This window comes from Apium graveolens, chromosome 7 (genome assembly GCF_009905375.1).
Source record: "Apium graveolens cultivar Ventura chromosome 7, ASM990537v1, whole genome shotgun sequence".
Taxonomy (NCBI): Eukaryota; Viridiplantae; Streptophyta; class Magnoliopsida; order Apiales; family Apiaceae; genus Apium; species Apium graveolens.
The window spans coordinates 192,115,334-192,132,837 of NC_133653.1; the positions used below are offsets into that span (position 1 = coordinate 192,115,334).

The following is a 17,504-nucleotide window of genomic DNA, read 5'->3' on the forward strand; positions in this document are numbered from 1 at the left end:
AAAGTACGTTGTCACTGACATTCAACTTATCATCTTATAAGTTGTATTTGGTCGACAAACACTTATCGATAAGTATTTACTAGTGATCGCCAAAAAGACCCTTACTATATTTTATATTTGGGTTCAGTCAAATATTTGATCATGTTCAAGTTCAACGAACAACTGGACTCGTTTAAAATTATCCAAACTCAAGTCATGCATTTTTGCTCGATCATGGCCGTGAAAAACATAAATGATTAAAGAAAAAAGAGAGGAAAGTTCGCTATTATGGAACAAAATATACAGTGTTATTAAGATGTTTTCAATTTTTGCAATTTGTAGCGCAGATTACTAAAAGTAGAATTTTTACTGTCCCGTTTTGTAATTTGAAGATTTGAAGTATGTCCTCAGTTTAGTATGCAATCCCACTCATTTAAGCTAACAGGAAACAATTTATGCATACACATATAGGAAAATATGTACAGATAAAACAATTATTTATGGCGTTCTCTATCTCCAGCATCTCCATTTCTGTTATTCACAGTTATTTTTAAACTGAACATTCATATATAGGAAAGGTATTGTATCAAATCTGCTATTGTCACTACATTTACATAAATAACATCTGTATTCTAATTTGTTTTTCTGAAAACTTTAGCAAGTACTACAGTTGCACTCACGTAGATTAGAAATCGATGTTAGTGATGATAGTAGTTCGTTTTAAATTTAGTTCGTGTTAAATTATCTAATCACAGCACTAGAATTGAATGTTTGAATGCAGTTTCACTGGACAGGGAAAGAATAAGATTAATCAGCAACGCGAAGATGGAAGTAGAAATATAGTGTCCTGATCGAATAGAAAAAGAAATTTGAAGAAATGACAGAGAAAAACGAAGAAGGCAACAAACTGAACGTTGAAGATGTTATTGTGTTGGGAGTTCTCATACACTGCCAAGGATGTGCACAGACAATCCACAAGTCCCTGCGAGGATTTGAAGGTATGTATTAGCTTATATGTATAATGAAATGTGTTGGGAACTTATCCATGCCTTTTGTTCATATGTAGAGTTTAATTAGGACAGTATCGAGTGTTATTGTTTTATAGTGATGAAAATAATATACATGTAGGAGTGGAAGTAATTGAAATAGACTCGAAAAATCATAAGGTCATGGTGAAGGGGGCGAAAGCTGATCCCACTAAAGTTGTGGAGAGAGTACGGAAGAAGAGCCGTAAGCATGTGGAGCTCATATCTCCAGTGTTGTCAAACGACAAGCAAGAAGTGATTAAGGAAGTGAAAAAAGAGGAGGTGAGTGTTTTTAGCCATCATATTACTTACTTGCAAGGTTATAAAACTCGGGAATCGGTTGACCTCCGATTTTCTGAGTACTGTGGTGAGTACCCGTCCGAGTCAGCAGACTTTTAGAACACCGGTTACTTGTAGTAAGATGTACTTGCTCTTTACTTACACCTATAATATTGATACTGATTTGATATGTTTTTAGTTTTATACTTACTGACATACATAATTGTTAATTCTGGTATCTGTTCGGTTGTATAAAGCCAAGATTGGTTGAAATAACTCTGAAAGTAAATCTGCATTGCCCCGGCTGCGCCACAGATGTGAAGCAAACCATCCACCAACTGAAAGGTACAGACCATACTTCTTGACTTCTTGTATAGTTTGTATTGTTGAGTGAGGTACATTTTCTTGTATAGCATTAGCTGTTATCAATCTTGTACGATAAAGACATTATTATATATACATATATATTGAATATATAACTAATCCACAAGAACATTGCTAATTCTTAAATCACATAAGCATATAAGAATTAACAATTAAATTAAGAGAAGAGTTTGAGAAAACAAACAGAGATTGGATTTAATCTCGAGTCCAGAAAACTGTCTCCTTAAAGCAGTTTCGTCCCGCACCATCCGTGTTTTAGCGACCTGCTTCCCAGGATAAAACGAGAAACTAGTATAATCGATAGATCGAATATACTCTCAGCGAACTTGAACTGAGTCCGAGAACTATCACCGGAATATTGGAAAAATTTAAGACTAAAGAGACCGAGAATGAAAGAGATGACTCTTATTTTCCTCGACTTAATAAGACTGGTGCCCTAAGACTCTATTTATAAAAAGAGGCTTGAAAGGACTTATTTTTCTTTTCGATGTGGTACATGGTATTTATAAGAAAAACTAAGGAATAGGTTTGTGCTACTCTCGATGTGGTACAAAACCACTTTTCATATTAAAAGGTAAAACTTTGGAACATCAGTTCTCATTCACCTTTTACTTATTTAAAGCGTGTTAATATGCGTTGGAATCCCCTCGAAGAGAAGAATACGTTCCAATAAATACACACCACTAACACATAATGTGTCTTACTCATATAGAGTCTCAAAATGATTCACAATTTAGTCTAAAATACTAAGTTTGTCCAACATTAGCATCATTTATTATCTATATAATAGCCCAACAGGTACATGTCAAGCCTCCCTCCTGAGCAAATAAATTACCTACCTCCGAACCTAAGCCTAACTCTGAACCTAACTCCTCCTCATATAAAAAAAATATTGTCATTCACAAGAATTGAACCCAAGACCTCTTGAATGTAAAAACATCACATAAACCATTTGAGCTACACAAGCATTCACTTTGTTATTTTATCTATATAATAGCCCAACAGGTACATGTCAAGCCTCCCTCCTGAGCAAATAAATTGCCTACCTCCGAACATAAGCCTAACTCTGAACCTAACTCCTCCTCATATAAAAAAAATATTGTCATTCACAAGAATTGAACCCAAGACCTCTTGAATGTAAAAACATCACATAAACCATTTGAGCTACACAAGCATTCACTTTATTATTAATATCTATATAATAGCCCAACAGGTACATGTCAAGCCTCCCTCCTGAGCAAATAAATTGCCTACCTCCGAACCTAAGCCTAACTCTGAACCTAACTCCTCCTCATATAAAAAAAATATTGTCATTCACAAGAATTGAACCCAAGACCTCTTGAATGTAAAAACATCACATAAACCATTTGAACTACACAAGCATTCACTTTATTATTAAAAAACATTAACCACATACATTAACACTGTTGTATTTATATTCTCTTTAATATCTTATTTATTCGAGATCAAGTTATTATTTCAGGTAAGTCTCATATATTGTTTAAATGTAGATTACTACCTATAAATTAATAATTCACATAAATGAATTTTAAATTTAAAAAAGAATCTAAATAATCGGGCTCGAACCATGATTCGGATATAACTCATTTCGAATAAAAATGAACGAATTCAAATCTAACTTAATAGTTTAAACGAGTACCAATACAATATTATAGAAATTTTAAGTCATGAATGTGACGAATTAACTAAGCACAAAAATTAAAATTTCAGTAAGCATTTTTGAAAGGAAAAATTGATGGACTTCAACATGGACTATATCATATTAATTTTTTTTATTATAAAAGGTGATTTATAAAGAGATTACAATTTTTTGGAGAACACTAAATAAGATAACTGAAAGAATATTCTTATTTAGATTATTTTCTATTTTAAATTTATGAATTCAGAATTCGACGTGTAACTAAATCTTTTTTTAAAAAAAATTAGATACAAGAATCGTGACAAAGACATCAAATTTGGTGTTAGAAAATATATCTAAATGATGTAATATTGATGATATATGAATTTGAAATATTATAACCTGTGATTTAAAGGTGAATTTAGGACAATTCTATATTCTTAATCAAAAGTCAACTAAATAATAATAAAAAGCGTTTACAAGACCTACTAAAACAATTGAGTTATAAATTTTACTTGGTTAAAATAAAATAAAATAAAGAAATAAGTTACTTATATTTAAGTTTTAAAACTATCATTTATAATACATCGTCAATCAATATGTAACATACCAATTACAAAATGAATCAAACTACAATTAAATTGATTAATCATTTACAAATTAAACTAAAAATAAAGAATTAATTCTGAACCGGATAATCTAAGGCGATATGGTTAAAACTAATATCTGATTAAATGGAACTAGAACAAGAATAGTTTTTTCATATATCGAATATCTGATTTGATTTTTAACAATTGAATATGATATGCTACATTGCTCACCCCTAAGAAATAGGGGTATCAAAAATTATTTAAAAATGGTAGTTTGCTCAAAGCTAAAATAGTAACTACACAACTAATTGAGCTAAATATTTCATGTGTTTATGAACTTTATAGGGCCTAACTCATATCTACTCTCTTTTTGCTATTTGAAATTGTAGAAAATCATTTATTTGAGATTTGGTTTATAACAATTATATGAAAATCATTAAAAGTCTTAATCATCAAGCTCAGAAAACTAATGATAAAAAATTAAATTTTTATAGCGAGTCAATTTTATAACATACTGTATCAAAATAATAATCTTCTAATATTTTAAATTAACAATAAAAAATTTAAGACATTGAAGTACTATATAGTTGATACGAAAATTAAAAGGGTAAATCACATTAAAGATATCAAAAAAAATTTGGGTACAATTATAAGGTTAGTAGTTCAATTATACTTTTATAATAAAATTAGGTATGAGTTTTTTTACATACAACATATGTTCCAACTTCTATTTATACAAAGTGTGTGCAACATATGCTAAAAAGACTATGTTTATGGTATGCCCCATCATCTATTACTTAACTATGACGTTAAATCTATGCTAAAAAAAGAAATAAATATAAAATAACACATGTCATACATCTTCATCTAATCACAATTTAGGATATCGTAATTCACATATCAAGAACATGTTTTCATCAAAATCATGTTATATTATATGAAATAATTTAATAATTTTGAACAATAAATTACATATACTTTTAATGTGGTATAATATATTTAAAATCTAAAAGTTTCAACATCTATTTCGAATGTAATTTTGAACATATAGATAATATGATAATGACCTTATATCCTAACGAATTTGAAAATAGAAAAATCAGTTCAAATGTATTTTTGATCCATAATTTTTTTTAAAAACATAGTACTTATTATTATTATTATTATTATTAATGCTATTAGGTTGCAAATATTACATTTTCATATTTACATATTTTGTCAAAGAATAAAATATTATATTTACGCTCGAAATAATATAATGACACATAAATATTATTTAAAAATACTGTATAAACGAACGGCACGGCGCTAGTTATATATAATAAAACAAACAGGCTCTACATATGTTGCTAAACTGGTGATCACTTGATGGTGCTACATATGTACATACAAAAACAAAATACGTTCCCTGGTGCAGGAGTGCTGACAGTAGAAACATATTTGAAGGACTCAATAGTGAAGGTGATGGGCAGCATGGAAGCAGAGAAGATAGTGGATTTGGTTAAGAAGAAGGAAGGAAAGCAGGCGGTGATTGTGAAACAGGAGAAGAAAGGCGGTAGCGGTGGAAAGGAGGATCGGAATAAGAATCAGAGGGAGGGAGGAGAGCATCAGAAAGGTGGGAGGAGAGAAAAGGACTCATCTTCCATTTACCCCAATTATCCCTCACACATTGTTTACGCTCCTCAACTTTTCAGTGATGAAAATCCTAATGCTTGCTCCATCATGTAGACCATTCACAGTATACAGTGTGGTGCTTAAATTACAACGGGGATGTCTGGTTAAATCTTGCAATAAATGACATCAATTTTTGTTTTGCCTTCCGTTGGAGTCTTATATGAACTAATGACAATTACAGAGAACCTTACGTACTTCTGAATTGAAGTAAAATAAATATTGAAACATTGCGTGAAACAATGTAAACGGTTTGAATGTTGAAGTAATGAACAGACATAAACTTCAAATTGCTTACTGCAAGAACCCAATGTAGTTTGACCTGTCCAAGAACTGTTCATACCAATTAAAATTCAAAACACGTACGACTGACCTATAGTTCCTCGTATACAATACCAACTGGGCTTGTAGAAGTTGCCTACTCTCCTTGCCTATCACCAAAAGTTGTATTAGGTCCATCCAATATTACTTCAGGCGCTGTTTCTGTTTTGAGAGCATTGTGTACCATAATTGTATGCTCAAAGTCTTACCAAGGAAGAAAATCATAGCTCAAAGTCTAAAACCGGTCAAAAGAAAACAAATTGCTCCAAAATTAACATTTAGGTAAATTTCACTTTGCACCCCCATGTAACTAGTAACTTTATCAAGCCTTAGAACCACATAAACCTATAAAAAAACTTAAATAAGTTTTACAAATTTGGAAAATATTCAGTTATTCAAGTTGAGTATGCAACCACTTGTACCAGCTGGAATTTAATTTAAGAAATACATTAAAAACAGAATTCATTCTACTTTCACTCGGGATACAATTTCTGACTTCAATTTGAAAATATCTGTGGAGTAACAAGCAGAAATGAATACACATTCATGTTTGATCGATCCCCTGCGTTGTACATGAAAAGAGACCAAGTGGCAAGTGAGGCATACATTCTCATTTCTCTCTTGTGCCTGAACTAATACAATAGCTTTCCAAAAACAACCTATGCATAGTAATTCAAGCTCGATTTCTTCTTTGCCTGAACCTGGATGATACCTTCATTGAAATCTTCATGGTTCACCTAGACAAAACAATTAATTTAAAAACTGTATCAGAAGTGCTCAACACACTAAGACGTACATAATTAAGAATACACTCATAAAGCAACAAGCAACGCAGAAGGCCTAAACAGTTTTATTTTTGAAAGAGAGAACTCATCAACTACAAGTAAATGCAGAAGGTCCTAGGAAAATTAGAGAGGAAGAGGGAGTGAGAGCAAATAAAAGAGGGGGGAGCGAGAATGAGAGACAGAGGATAGAGACCTCAGTGGCATCACGGCGTAGAGCTAGCATGCCTGCTTCCACACAAACAGCTTTAAGTTGTGCCCCATTGAAATCATCTGTTGACCGAGCGAGCTCCTCAAAATTGACATCTGGGTGGACATTCATCTTTCGAGAATGGATCTACAAAAAACCCCAATCCATGTGAAGGCAGATTTTTTTTATAAAGTAAATAGAAGAAAACAATACATTCCAAGTTAGGTTGTTAAAATCAAACCTGTAAGATACGAGCTCTGGCTTCTTCAGTTGGATGGGGAAACTCAATTTTACGATCCAACCGCCCAGATCGCATGAGAGCAGGATCCAAGATATCAGCACGATTTGTTGCTGCTATCACCTGCAAGCAGATAAATTGAATATTAGGAATATGATAAGTTTGTACACTGAGTTTTCATTTTCCTATGCAGCAATGTCAAAAAAACAATCATTCAACTACAAATTGCTATCAGCGCATACCACCTGAGTCCCAATTCTTTTACAGTGTATAACTTTCATATAGTTGTAAATTCAGAAATACACTTGACTAAAACTTATAAAATCAGAATCCTAGCACTTCTTCAACTTGTACAGATTATAGTCTACTCTTTAGGTGAACTTCAATTTACACATATCTGGTAACTGCTCACGTTAATTTTGGATCAATCGTAATTCGTATCTTAATAATGTAAAAAATCACTCGGGCATAGTACATGGAACTATGGAACAAAGAAAACAAAGAGATTTTACTGTAAAAAATAATAGATCCAAGAATAACGTTGCAGCAAAAGAATGTCATTATTGTATTCGAAGAGGAAGAGGAAAATAATCAATCAATTAGCACGAGGAGATACCTTTATCCTATCATCACTGCTGAAACCATCAAGCTGATTAAGTAGTTCAAGCATTGTGCGCTGCACCTCTCTATCCCCACTAACTTCACTATATTTAAAGACCAAAAGTGTATATATCAATAAATCTCAGTAAATGACAGCAAGTAAAGAATAACTAGCATAGCATAATTAAATACTTATTTTTTTCTTAGAAGTATCATGTGCAATACCTGTCAAACCGTTTTGTCCCGATAGCATCAATTTCATCAATGAATATGATGCAAGGGGATTTTTCTTTAGCAAGCTGAAATGCATCACGAACAAGTTTTGCACCATCTCCAATAAACATCTATATACATAGGCATAGTTAAAAAAAACAGCCAGTGCAATGATCATGTCAATTATGAAAGACATGCATAGTTGCATATTAATGTATAACTTTACGAAGTTTATTGTTTAACTATAAAAACGTTTCCTTAACTGCTAGTTCCCTAAATTTCTGAATTATTTGAATTTACAATGTGATTTGAAGCAAATTTTGATGTACTCTATATTTGCTGGGCAAATGAACCTATGCAAAACTAGATGAGTCAGGTTAATATCTAATAAGCAATTCAACATCTAACAAGACGCCATTAAGTAGAAGTACCAACGAAAATATTACAAATCACAAAACAAGGCAGAAATATATTATAGTTAAACATCAACCCCAGATAACCGTGCACCTACTTATTGCCTTCTAATTTATTTATTTTTCTTAAATAGAAAATCAGCTTTATACTCTTACAAACCTAACCATAATTGAACAATATCTAAAGTATGATAAACACAAACATTCTACATATAAAAATGATAGATTTAATGATTTAGGATGACAAAGCTAGAGTAATCCAAGAGCACAAGTTGTTCAGAAATAAGATATTTCGCAACTTGGACAAGCATCGTTATAGATCACTTAAATCACTTTACTTCTGTAAAGATAGCGGTCATCAACCTTTATAAGATGTATTGCACATAACTGAATCAAGCCGCGCTTCAAACTTTTATTATGAAATGTAATATCAGTGTATATAAATAGGAAAGAGGATATTCAGCACTCCTTAGCCAAGCTCATCACCTTATTAACTCCACTTCTGTAAAATTTGTAATGATTTAACCTTAGTGGGATGTGAAATTATTTAAATTGTTATTCTGTTTTTGAACTTTAATGGTACAGTCGTGCAGACTACAGATCATTGTACAAATATATGATAATTATCTCGTGCAGTAGATGATCTGTAAGTGCACCCAAGTATACTTAATTTACATAGACAAACAAGAACATAACTAACTATGAATAAATACCTGAACAAGTTGAGGACCTGCTAGCTTTAGAAATGTAGCATTTGTTTGGGCTGCGCATGCACGAGCCATCAAAGTTTTTCCAGTTCCAGGAGGACCATATAGGAGTACACCTTTGGGTGGGCGAACTCCTAATTTCTGAAAACGCTCCTTGTGTGTCATTGGTAAAACAATAGCTTCAACTAATTCTTGGATCTGTCACCAGTAGAACAAGTTAAAAATAACGCATAATAGAAATAATCAACTAATACAAAGACGCCATTGTAAACTTGCCTGTTTCTCTAGGCCTCCAATATCATTGTAGTCTTCAGTTGGTTTTTCATCAACCTCCATTGCCTTGACACGAGAGTCATACTCGGAGGGTAGGGTATCAAGGATCAAGTAACTATCCTTATTCACCCCAACCAAATCCCCAGGCTTCAGCTTATCAGGATCAACAAGACCAACCACGGGAAGGAAAATTGTCTACATTCAAATTGAAACGAAACCATATTTGTTAATTGTAGGGAGATCAGTAATATAAAGTTATTTCTACAGCAAATCCTCCAGCATAGTGACAACAATCACCAAAGATGTAGGGAAGAAAGCAACTATAAACTATAAAAGCATGAGAGCATTTTGGTTACCTGGCGTGTAGATGTTTTCAGTACGACACATTTACCCTTCCTTTGTGAGTCAAGATCGATATTTGCACCATCTTCCTCAGCTTCATCTTCTGGGTTCATTTCCAGAATCTATAGGCCAAATTACAATAAAATGAGTGCCAAACAGCATAGCCAAAACTTCGAAGGGAACATCGTGTTTGACTTTTGCACAAGCAGAGTCATTACAAAATATCATCTTCAAGTGAAATCCACATGACATAGATAACAATATTCTATTTATTAACCAGATTTTCAATTTTAATCTATCTATGGTTTAACATGTAGTTCATACAACCACGCCCAATAAGGGTCTAAAAGAACTTAATAAAGGTAATACCAGCAAACCTTGCCTTCAATAAGCATCACACCAACTCCTTAATCTATGTAAAAACCTCATCTCCCCACACTACGGGCTATAACCACTAAAAATTCTTAAACCCAAAACATAATAATCAAGTTTCATCACAATGAGAGTATTAACAGCATAAAATAACCCAACCGCCACTCTTAGTAGTAATGTTCCATTAAGTTCCGTAAGTAATAAAAAAGCACTTGTTAACCTCTCGTGCCACCACAATACACTCTCACATTATTCCACACACAAAGTATTACCAATAATTACCAATAAAGTCCAAAGAGTCAACAGCCATCAGATCTAAAAAAAGGACCAACAACTACAAATCGATTACTCTAATCAAATAACACTTCAACAATCCCAAATCCACTGCAATAACTACACTCAATTACATAACTCAAAATGACAAATTACAAACCCTAAAAACAAAACTAAACCAAATAAAAAAAACAAATAACAGAATAACAACCTCGACGATGTTTCCAACCAAGTAAGGAAGCTGTTTATTAAGCTTAATCTTCTCCTGATTCTCCTTTATCTTTTCCTTTATCGAATCGACTTCGAGATTTGTTCTTTGTAGTTCATCCTACAACAATCACACCATCACTAAATCAACACAATACAATTAAATGAAAAACACAATCCAATTAAATAAAAACTAAATTAAACTACCTTAACAACTCGAATTTCATTATCGAGAAGACGAGAAGCCCTAGCAATGTCATCAGTAGACATAGAAGCCAATTGATCGTCCTCGAAGTTTGTGTCTTCTACCATCGGTACTGGTGTCGCCGCCATTTTTGTTAATTTTTTTAGCCCCAAATTGAATTGAAGAAGAAACACGATCGAGAAGATGAGAGAGAGATTTTATTTAAAGTGTCTTGTTCAGCAATTCATGTTGTGTAGAGCTTTGTTTCGAGTTGGGTAGATTTAGGGCCCAATTCCACTTCAACTAATCAAAAGGCCCAAATACTTTTCGTGAGGCCCAGTCCTCACCCGTGTCTTGTTAATTGTTACTCATTTTTCCTCTTTTCTTTTTCCAGCCGCTATAAAATCTAAACCGAATATTTATATCTGCTAACTTTTTTTCGTTAGAGCCGCAAGTACTAAAATTTTGCATAAAAATTTTGGATATTAAAAATTTTATAGAATTATTTTATTAGAAAATCTAATATCAAAATTTGAATATTTATAAGTCAATTGTTTTTTAAATGCAAGCTGATCGTAATTTCATCCTCTAGTCTATTTGTTTTAGTACTGTTTATTGTTTTAGTACACTACTCCAACAGTCCAACTGTAATTCAGCTACGCAGTCATCAAAATTGTATGCTATTTGTAATTAGGGGCGACAGAAAATGGATTTGGGTTGGATATGGGTCAACAAATTTGGGTTTGGACCGGATCTTGACCCAAAACTATATATGACCCATATTTAAATAAAATATAGTTAAAATTTGGTTTGGGTTATAATGGTTTCAGGTCAATTATGGGCAAACCATTTTTTTTATTTTTTTAAATCTCTTAATGTTCTTAATGGTTGCTTTAGTAGCCTGTTGATAATCTTTCTTTGTGCTTGTTTAAACTTACTCTATGTTCACACTCTTGTACTCATCATCACTTATAACCTGTGCAACACATTTGTAATGCTCAATTACTACAAATTTGGTTAACACAAATACAAATCTTAGTATAGCTTTTTTACACAAATTTAATCTACATAAGAGAAAAAACTCGAATCCTCTCTTAATAAATCAGATAGAAAAGTTCCATTCAAAATGTAACTATCTACTTGTTGCAATAAACTTCATATTCAAAATAATGAAAAGACCTTTTTACTGCACAAAAAATAAGAATAAAACAAGCTTCTTGGGCTTTTAGTAGATATAATCCTCCATTCTGCACATAAAACACAAAAAGAGTTAAACCTGTCATATTCTAAATATAAAACTAAATACGGAACTAAAATACTAATATGCTATTTCTACTATTTCTAGTAAGGGTGAGCAGAAAACCGCACATGCCGCAAAAATCGCCTGCACTGCACCAATCGGCACCGTAAAACACTGTTTTTAATTTTCGTGATGCGGTTGCGGTTTGAATTTTTTAATAAACCGCGTGGTGCGGTGCGAGTTGTGGTTTTAAAATTTTGAAATGCGGTTCAAACTGCACCGCACCGCAATATTTAATATGTTATAAATATATATATATATATATATATATATAATATATTTATATTCCTATCGGATCATCCCACTTAATATTTACAGCCCAATACTTAATTAGGTTATTGTTTGCTCTTCAGTTGGCCGCACAAGCACTTCCAACCAGTACCAAGATTACATTACTGTTAGGCACAAAACACGCGCTAATAATTCACGCAAGTATACGCGTTCGCAAGTAATATAGAATAATTTCTAGTTCGTTCCCACAGGGACTCAGACTAATTATGTTCAATTAACACTTACTCACCAATGTATGATTACTTCTCAATGTCAAGATAATAACACTTAAATTTGATTAACTACAATTAACTACGAGAATTAAACACTTAATTGACACTTGAATTAACAATATTAAACACACATGAGATCATAACTTCATTACTACTTCCTTTAATAGTCATCGTTATTACCCTTAGCATGAAACATTGATGATATTAATCGAACAACACGAAACTGATAAAAGCCAACTTTCGTTGTACTAATACCATTCTACCAAACATCCACAATTAAGATAGAAGTTGAATAGACATCAATTATGTTGAGACCCTATATGTCTACAGAATTTGACAATATAACGATTTAAGCATAAGTTATTCTTTATGATTACACAGGGCAAGTAAAACGGTTAGAGTTACCCACTAATCATGCATACACATATATGAACCTATGCTAGCATGGTAAGTTTTAAACCTCAAGATCCACCGTCGCTTCACAAGAGATTAACAACCTATCTTATATGTTCGCGACACACATAAGACGAATAAGCACAACCTATGCAAGATATCATACAATCATCACACACTAAGGTATTAAACAACTAACTAAAGAAATCCATAGTAAATCCGTTATGACCCCATGATCACGATTAGCCCATGACAGAATTCATCGTCACCATGGGTTCATATGAAAATATGATGATAACACACAATATAAACTAATAAAAATACTTAATAAAATCAGAGTACGTCACAAGAGTAATAAGATTCAAAGTAAAGAAAACTAGCATCCACTGATATAACGAATAAAAGAATCACAAGAAAACGTATGCTTCCTCTTCTTCGTTGCGATGTGCTAAAACGGTCTTCTTCCTTCTCTCCTTGCTCCTTGCTTGATACCACCCTTTTGTGAAATGTCTCTGAAAACTACTTATATAGAAGCCTACAAGAACCAGCCGTCTCAGAAGTCCAACAGAATAAGGATTATAAAAAATTAGTATTTAAAATTCTCGACCCTGAGCGGCCGCCCAGCATTCCTGAGCGGGCGCCTAAGCTCCTGAGCGGCCGCCCAGCATTCCTGAGCGGGCGCCCAGCAGGCTACTGGAAAATTTCTCATTTGGCTCCCGATTTCTGCTGCGTTCTGCTCCTAACTTCCCACAACCAATGCCAAGCACTTCCCTAGGCTTATTTCTGATAAATTCTTCCTACATACGCAAGTTATACCCTGAAATGCAAAAACACTAGAAAAACACATAAAATACACAAAATACCTGATTTCAAGACATCAATTCAAGCCATTATAAGACGTTTTAAGTGGTATAAAATGCCACTTATCACACCCCCGGACTTAAATCGATGTTTGTCCTCAAGCGTCACAGACTCAAAAATAAAACAAAAACATGCATGAATGCAATCTACATGAAATGCAGTGATCCCCCTCACAATGACTAAACCAACCAACTCATGACACCTCAACAAATGCAATTAGGCGAATAAAGATCAACCAAATCATGCAAACTAACATACAACTAGAAACGTGGTGTGTGCGGATGCTTAATAGAAATGCTTCAAAACTAGATCAATTATCATAACTCGATTATCCTCAAGGCAATCACATGATTATACGAAGAATAAATTCTAGGCACAAAATGACTTATAACACTTGTTATTCCTAGAGGACTAACAATGAGATTTACAGAAGGGGGGTTGAATGTAAATCTCAAAACTTTTTCAGGTTTTGAGAAGTTTATTAAAGCAGTGTGTTCTAGATGAACAAGTGTATGAATTGCTTTGAGCTAATGCAGACAGATATATATTCAAACACAAAATGTAAAGAACACAACAAACTTTAAAAACTTTTCTGGTGGATTTGTTGTTCCACCAGAGATGGTATATTAGAAAATCTGTGTTCAACAATGTTGATCACAGCTGCATCCTAGTACAAACTAGATGAATTTTCTCTCAAGATATTTCTTAACAGCTCTGGAAAAACTCTCTCTAATTACTAGCTTCTTCTTGGTTTATATATTACCAAGTGTACAAGTGAAAAACAATATAAAATTACAATAGTAAAATAAGTTCTTCACTTGCTTCTTTTCCTGTTCACTCAAGTACTTTGTTGACTATTGCATCTTTGTACTAAAGAAGAACGGCTGCTTTTTCTGTTGATCCTGAAATTCGGCTACCACATCTCACTTTTCTCTGTCAACCCATGTGCCTCTGTTTGTAGGTACAACTACCACTTATCAACGGCTAATTAGCAGAACATCCGTTGAAGCTTTCATCCGTTGATGACTTCATCCGTTGAAGGATGTTATCCGTTGAAGCTTTCATCCGTTGATGCTCTCATCCGTTGAAGGATGTTATCCGTTGAAGCTTTAGAGACATCCGTTGAAGCTTAGCTTCTCATCCGTTGAAGGTCTTTAAGTCATCCGTTGATACCACTTCATTTATACAAAATTACAAGGCATGAAATATTTACAATTGGCCTTCCTATCTGCATATCATCTAGTAGTCAACATGACTCATAGTTTCTCTCAACTTCTAAGAATTACATTTTAAATACAGAGACTGAAATATGCTACAATACTAGACTTATTTCTAAGTAAAGCTACACCATCAACGGATAGCCAAAGTGGTCTTATCCGTTGAGGCTACAGACACTAAATTTCTACTTAAGTGTTTTGTTAAACATATCATCAAACTAATGCACATATATTCCTAACAATCTCCCCCTATTTATGTCTATAAGAATTGTAGGCATAAATTCAGGGTTAATTTGATGATAACAAAATACTTAACAAATATTTGAATTGAAACTAAGTAGAAATATAAAAGTGCTGCAAAAGTGTATGTACTAGGAGGTAATTGAAGATTTACAGTATTTCCAAGGGTGCTCCTCTAGCCTGAGCAAATCATCATTTTCTTCTTTGTTCCCTGGTTTTCTTTCCTAGCCCTTTGTCATTTTCCTCAAATTGGAGTTGGAGTTGTCTGAAGAATTCAGCTTCATCTTCATCACTGATATCCAACTTAGATTGCATTTCCTTGAGAGTTTCATTGCTGGCAATCTTGAGTTGGTCTTCAAGTCTGAAAAATCTTCTGACTCCTTTGTCATCTCTAAATTCCATCAACCAATGAGGTGATTTGTGAATTTTAGTTCCCCTTTCTTGTATGAGTAAGGTTCTGGGCAAAGCATTTGGTTCCCTCCAAGTCTTCCTTATGTTGGCAATCTTGTTGAGAATTTCAGTCTTGGCTGTTCTGGTAAAGCCAGAATCCTTTTTGATGGCTGAAAAGACTCTGATCAAGGTAGAGTAGCCTTCATTTAGAATCCTGTAGAGAGGCCATGTTCTTTCCCCAGCTCCCTTATATCTGAAAACCAATCTCTCTGGTAGCTGTCTGTAGGCAGCTATTCCCCTTACTTCCTCCAGCTCATCCAGATAGAGATTAATGTCTGAAGCTTCTTTTATGTCACAGATGTGAACATAATCATCTTTAGAAATGGGTGGCTTAGGGTTAGGTTTTTGTTTTTGAGTGAATTTCTTAGAGGTTAGGGGAGGTGTAGATTTAGATTTTCTTTTCTGTTTCTTTGGTAGTGGTAGAGTGGTTAAAAAGGTAGGCAATGTGATGTTGTCCCAATCAATAGGTTCCTCTTTTGGAATGATTGGTTCACCATGGATATTTATAGAGGGATCAGCAACAAAAGGTTCAGGTATGGAAGGTAGTGGTTTAGATATAGATTTGGTATCTTCAGGGTTATCTTCACTCCTTCTGTGTGCCTTGGCCTTTCTTCTGTTTCCCTTCTGCCATTCCTCTCTTTCTTCCATATTTTCACCAAATATGCTCCCAAGAACCTCATCTAAGTTAGCAATCTTTTCTTCACCCCTGACTTCAATTCCTTTCATTTCTTCAACTTGGCTTGACTTTAGCTGTTTTTCAAGCTTTGCTTGTGCTCTTTTGTCAGCCTTGAGTTTTACAGCTTCTTTCTTCAACCTTCTGGTTTCTTCCCTTTTAGCCTTTAGAAATTTGGGATGTCCTTGCATCACACAGATACTCTTTCCCTCTCTATAGATAAAGGCCATGTCCATTCTCTCACCCTTGTCCTTGGTCTCCTTCTTCTTTATGATGCTTGCACTTAGAACTTTGTCTCCATCAGGTTTTGGAAGAGGAAAGTCTACTTCCTGCATCTGAGCAAAGTCTAGGGGATTCTTTGTGGAGTCCATACTAGATCTAGTGTTAGGCTTTAGAACCATAGGTTTTAAATTCTTGAAAGAAGTCTCTCCAACCTTATTTCTCCCTACTGGCTTGAGCTCCATGTTGATTGGTTCAATCTTTGTGCTAAATTTCACAGATGTTGATTTATTTTGTGTAGAACCAAACACCAATTGCAACCTTTCATCAATTCTCCTCCATTGATCTTTCATTTGTATTTCAGCTGCTGCTAGCTGAATCAAATCAATTCCATCAGGTTTTCCCTTGATTTGAATGATTGGAGAGGTAGTGATGGCAGGAACTAGCACTTTAGATATCTGAATCTTTGTAGAGGGCTCTCCTTCCCCTTCCCTTTTATTCTCCCCCTTTTTGTTATCATCAAGGAGAGGGGTCAAGCCTTGTGCTTTTGCCAGCTGCATTAGGAGATTGGTTTGAGATTGTTGGTTGAGAAGAAGGGTGGCCACAGAATCTTCAATTCCTTGAACTCTGTCTTCCAACTTGGCCAGCCTTTGTTCAGTAACTGATTCCTTTTTCAATCTCGAAACCAAGTCCTGCAAAGTACCATAGGGCATGACTGAATCCAATTTTTCTGAAGTGAAGGATTTCAAGTCAGCAATATCTTTCCTGAGATCATCTAGACTCATATTTTGCTTTACTTTCTGCAACTTCATGAGATGCAGTGAGTCCAGGTGAGCTTGGAGGATAGCCTTGATATTTGCATTTGAAGTGTTCTGAATGGCCTGTTGAATAGTGATGATTTGTTTGACCAAGTGGACATTGAATTCACCTGTTCTATGCTCCTTAGTCAAGGCCCATTCAGGTAGA

General features: G+C 34.0%; 2 protein-coding genes across 2 annotated transcripts; one reads left to right on the forward strand and one right to left on the reverse strand.

The window, feature by feature from the left end:
* The first annotated feature begins 856 nt into the window (after positions 1–856).
* LOC141674289 (heavy metal-associated isoprenylated plant protein 8-like) lies at positions 857–5,663 on the forward strand. The gene is made up of 4 exons (XM_074481010.1): positions 857–977; positions 1,108–1,286; positions 1,541–1,628; positions 5,314–5,663. Exons 1-4 carry the CDS (start codon positions 857–859, stop codon positions 5,622–5,624), a joined length of 699 nt encoding a protein of 232 aa, XP_074337111.1. The 3' UTR covers positions 5,625–5,663.
* Positions 5,664–6,195: 532 nt separating this feature from the next.
* Positions 6,196–10,919, reverse strand: LOC141671817 (26S proteasome regulatory subunit 6A homolog). Its single transcript, XM_074478187.1, has 10 exons — positions 10,706–10,919; positions 10,503–10,619; positions 9,661–9,768; positions 9,308–9,499; positions 9,038–9,229; positions 7,924–8,042; positions 7,715–7,802; positions 7,102–7,221; positions 6,867–7,007; positions 6,196–6,625 (listed from the first exon to the last, which is right to left on the reverse strand). Exons 1-10 carry the CDS (start codon positions 10,829–10,831, stop codon positions 6,548–6,550), a joined length of 1,281 nt encoding a protein of 426 aa, XP_074334288.1. The 5' UTR covers positions 10,832–10,919; the 3' UTR covers positions 6,196–6,547.
* Between the last annotated feature and the right edge of the window lie 6,585 nt (positions 10,920–17,504).

Excerpts from the sequence above, each read along its gene's own strand:
- LOC141674289 (XM_074481010.1), top strand. The coding sequence starts at position 857 with ATGACAGAGAAAAACGAAGAAGGCAACAAACTGAACGTTGAAGATGTT. Across the intron at positions 1,287-1,540 it reads AGGAAGTGAAAAAAGAGGAG|CCAAGATTGGTTGAAATAAC; the intron begins GTGAGTGTTTTT and ends GGTTGTATAAAG. Across the intron at positions 1,629-5,313 it reads AACCATCCACCAACTGAAAG|GAGTGCTGACAGTAGAAACA; the intron begins GTACAGACCATA and ends TCCCTGGTGCAG.
- LOC141671817 (XM_074478187.1), bottom strand. The coding sequence starts at position 10,831 with ATGGCGGCGACACCAGTACCGATGGTAGAAGACACAAACTTCGAGGAC. Across the intron at positions 8,043-9,037 it reads CAGGTCCTCAACTTGTTCAG|ATGTTTATTGGAGATGGTGC; the intron begins GTATTTATTCAT and ends CTATGTATATAG. Across the intron at positions 7,222-7,714 it reads GCAGTGATGATAGGATAAAG|GTGATAGCAGCAACAAATCG; the intron begins GTATCTCCTCGT and ends ATCTGCTTGCAG.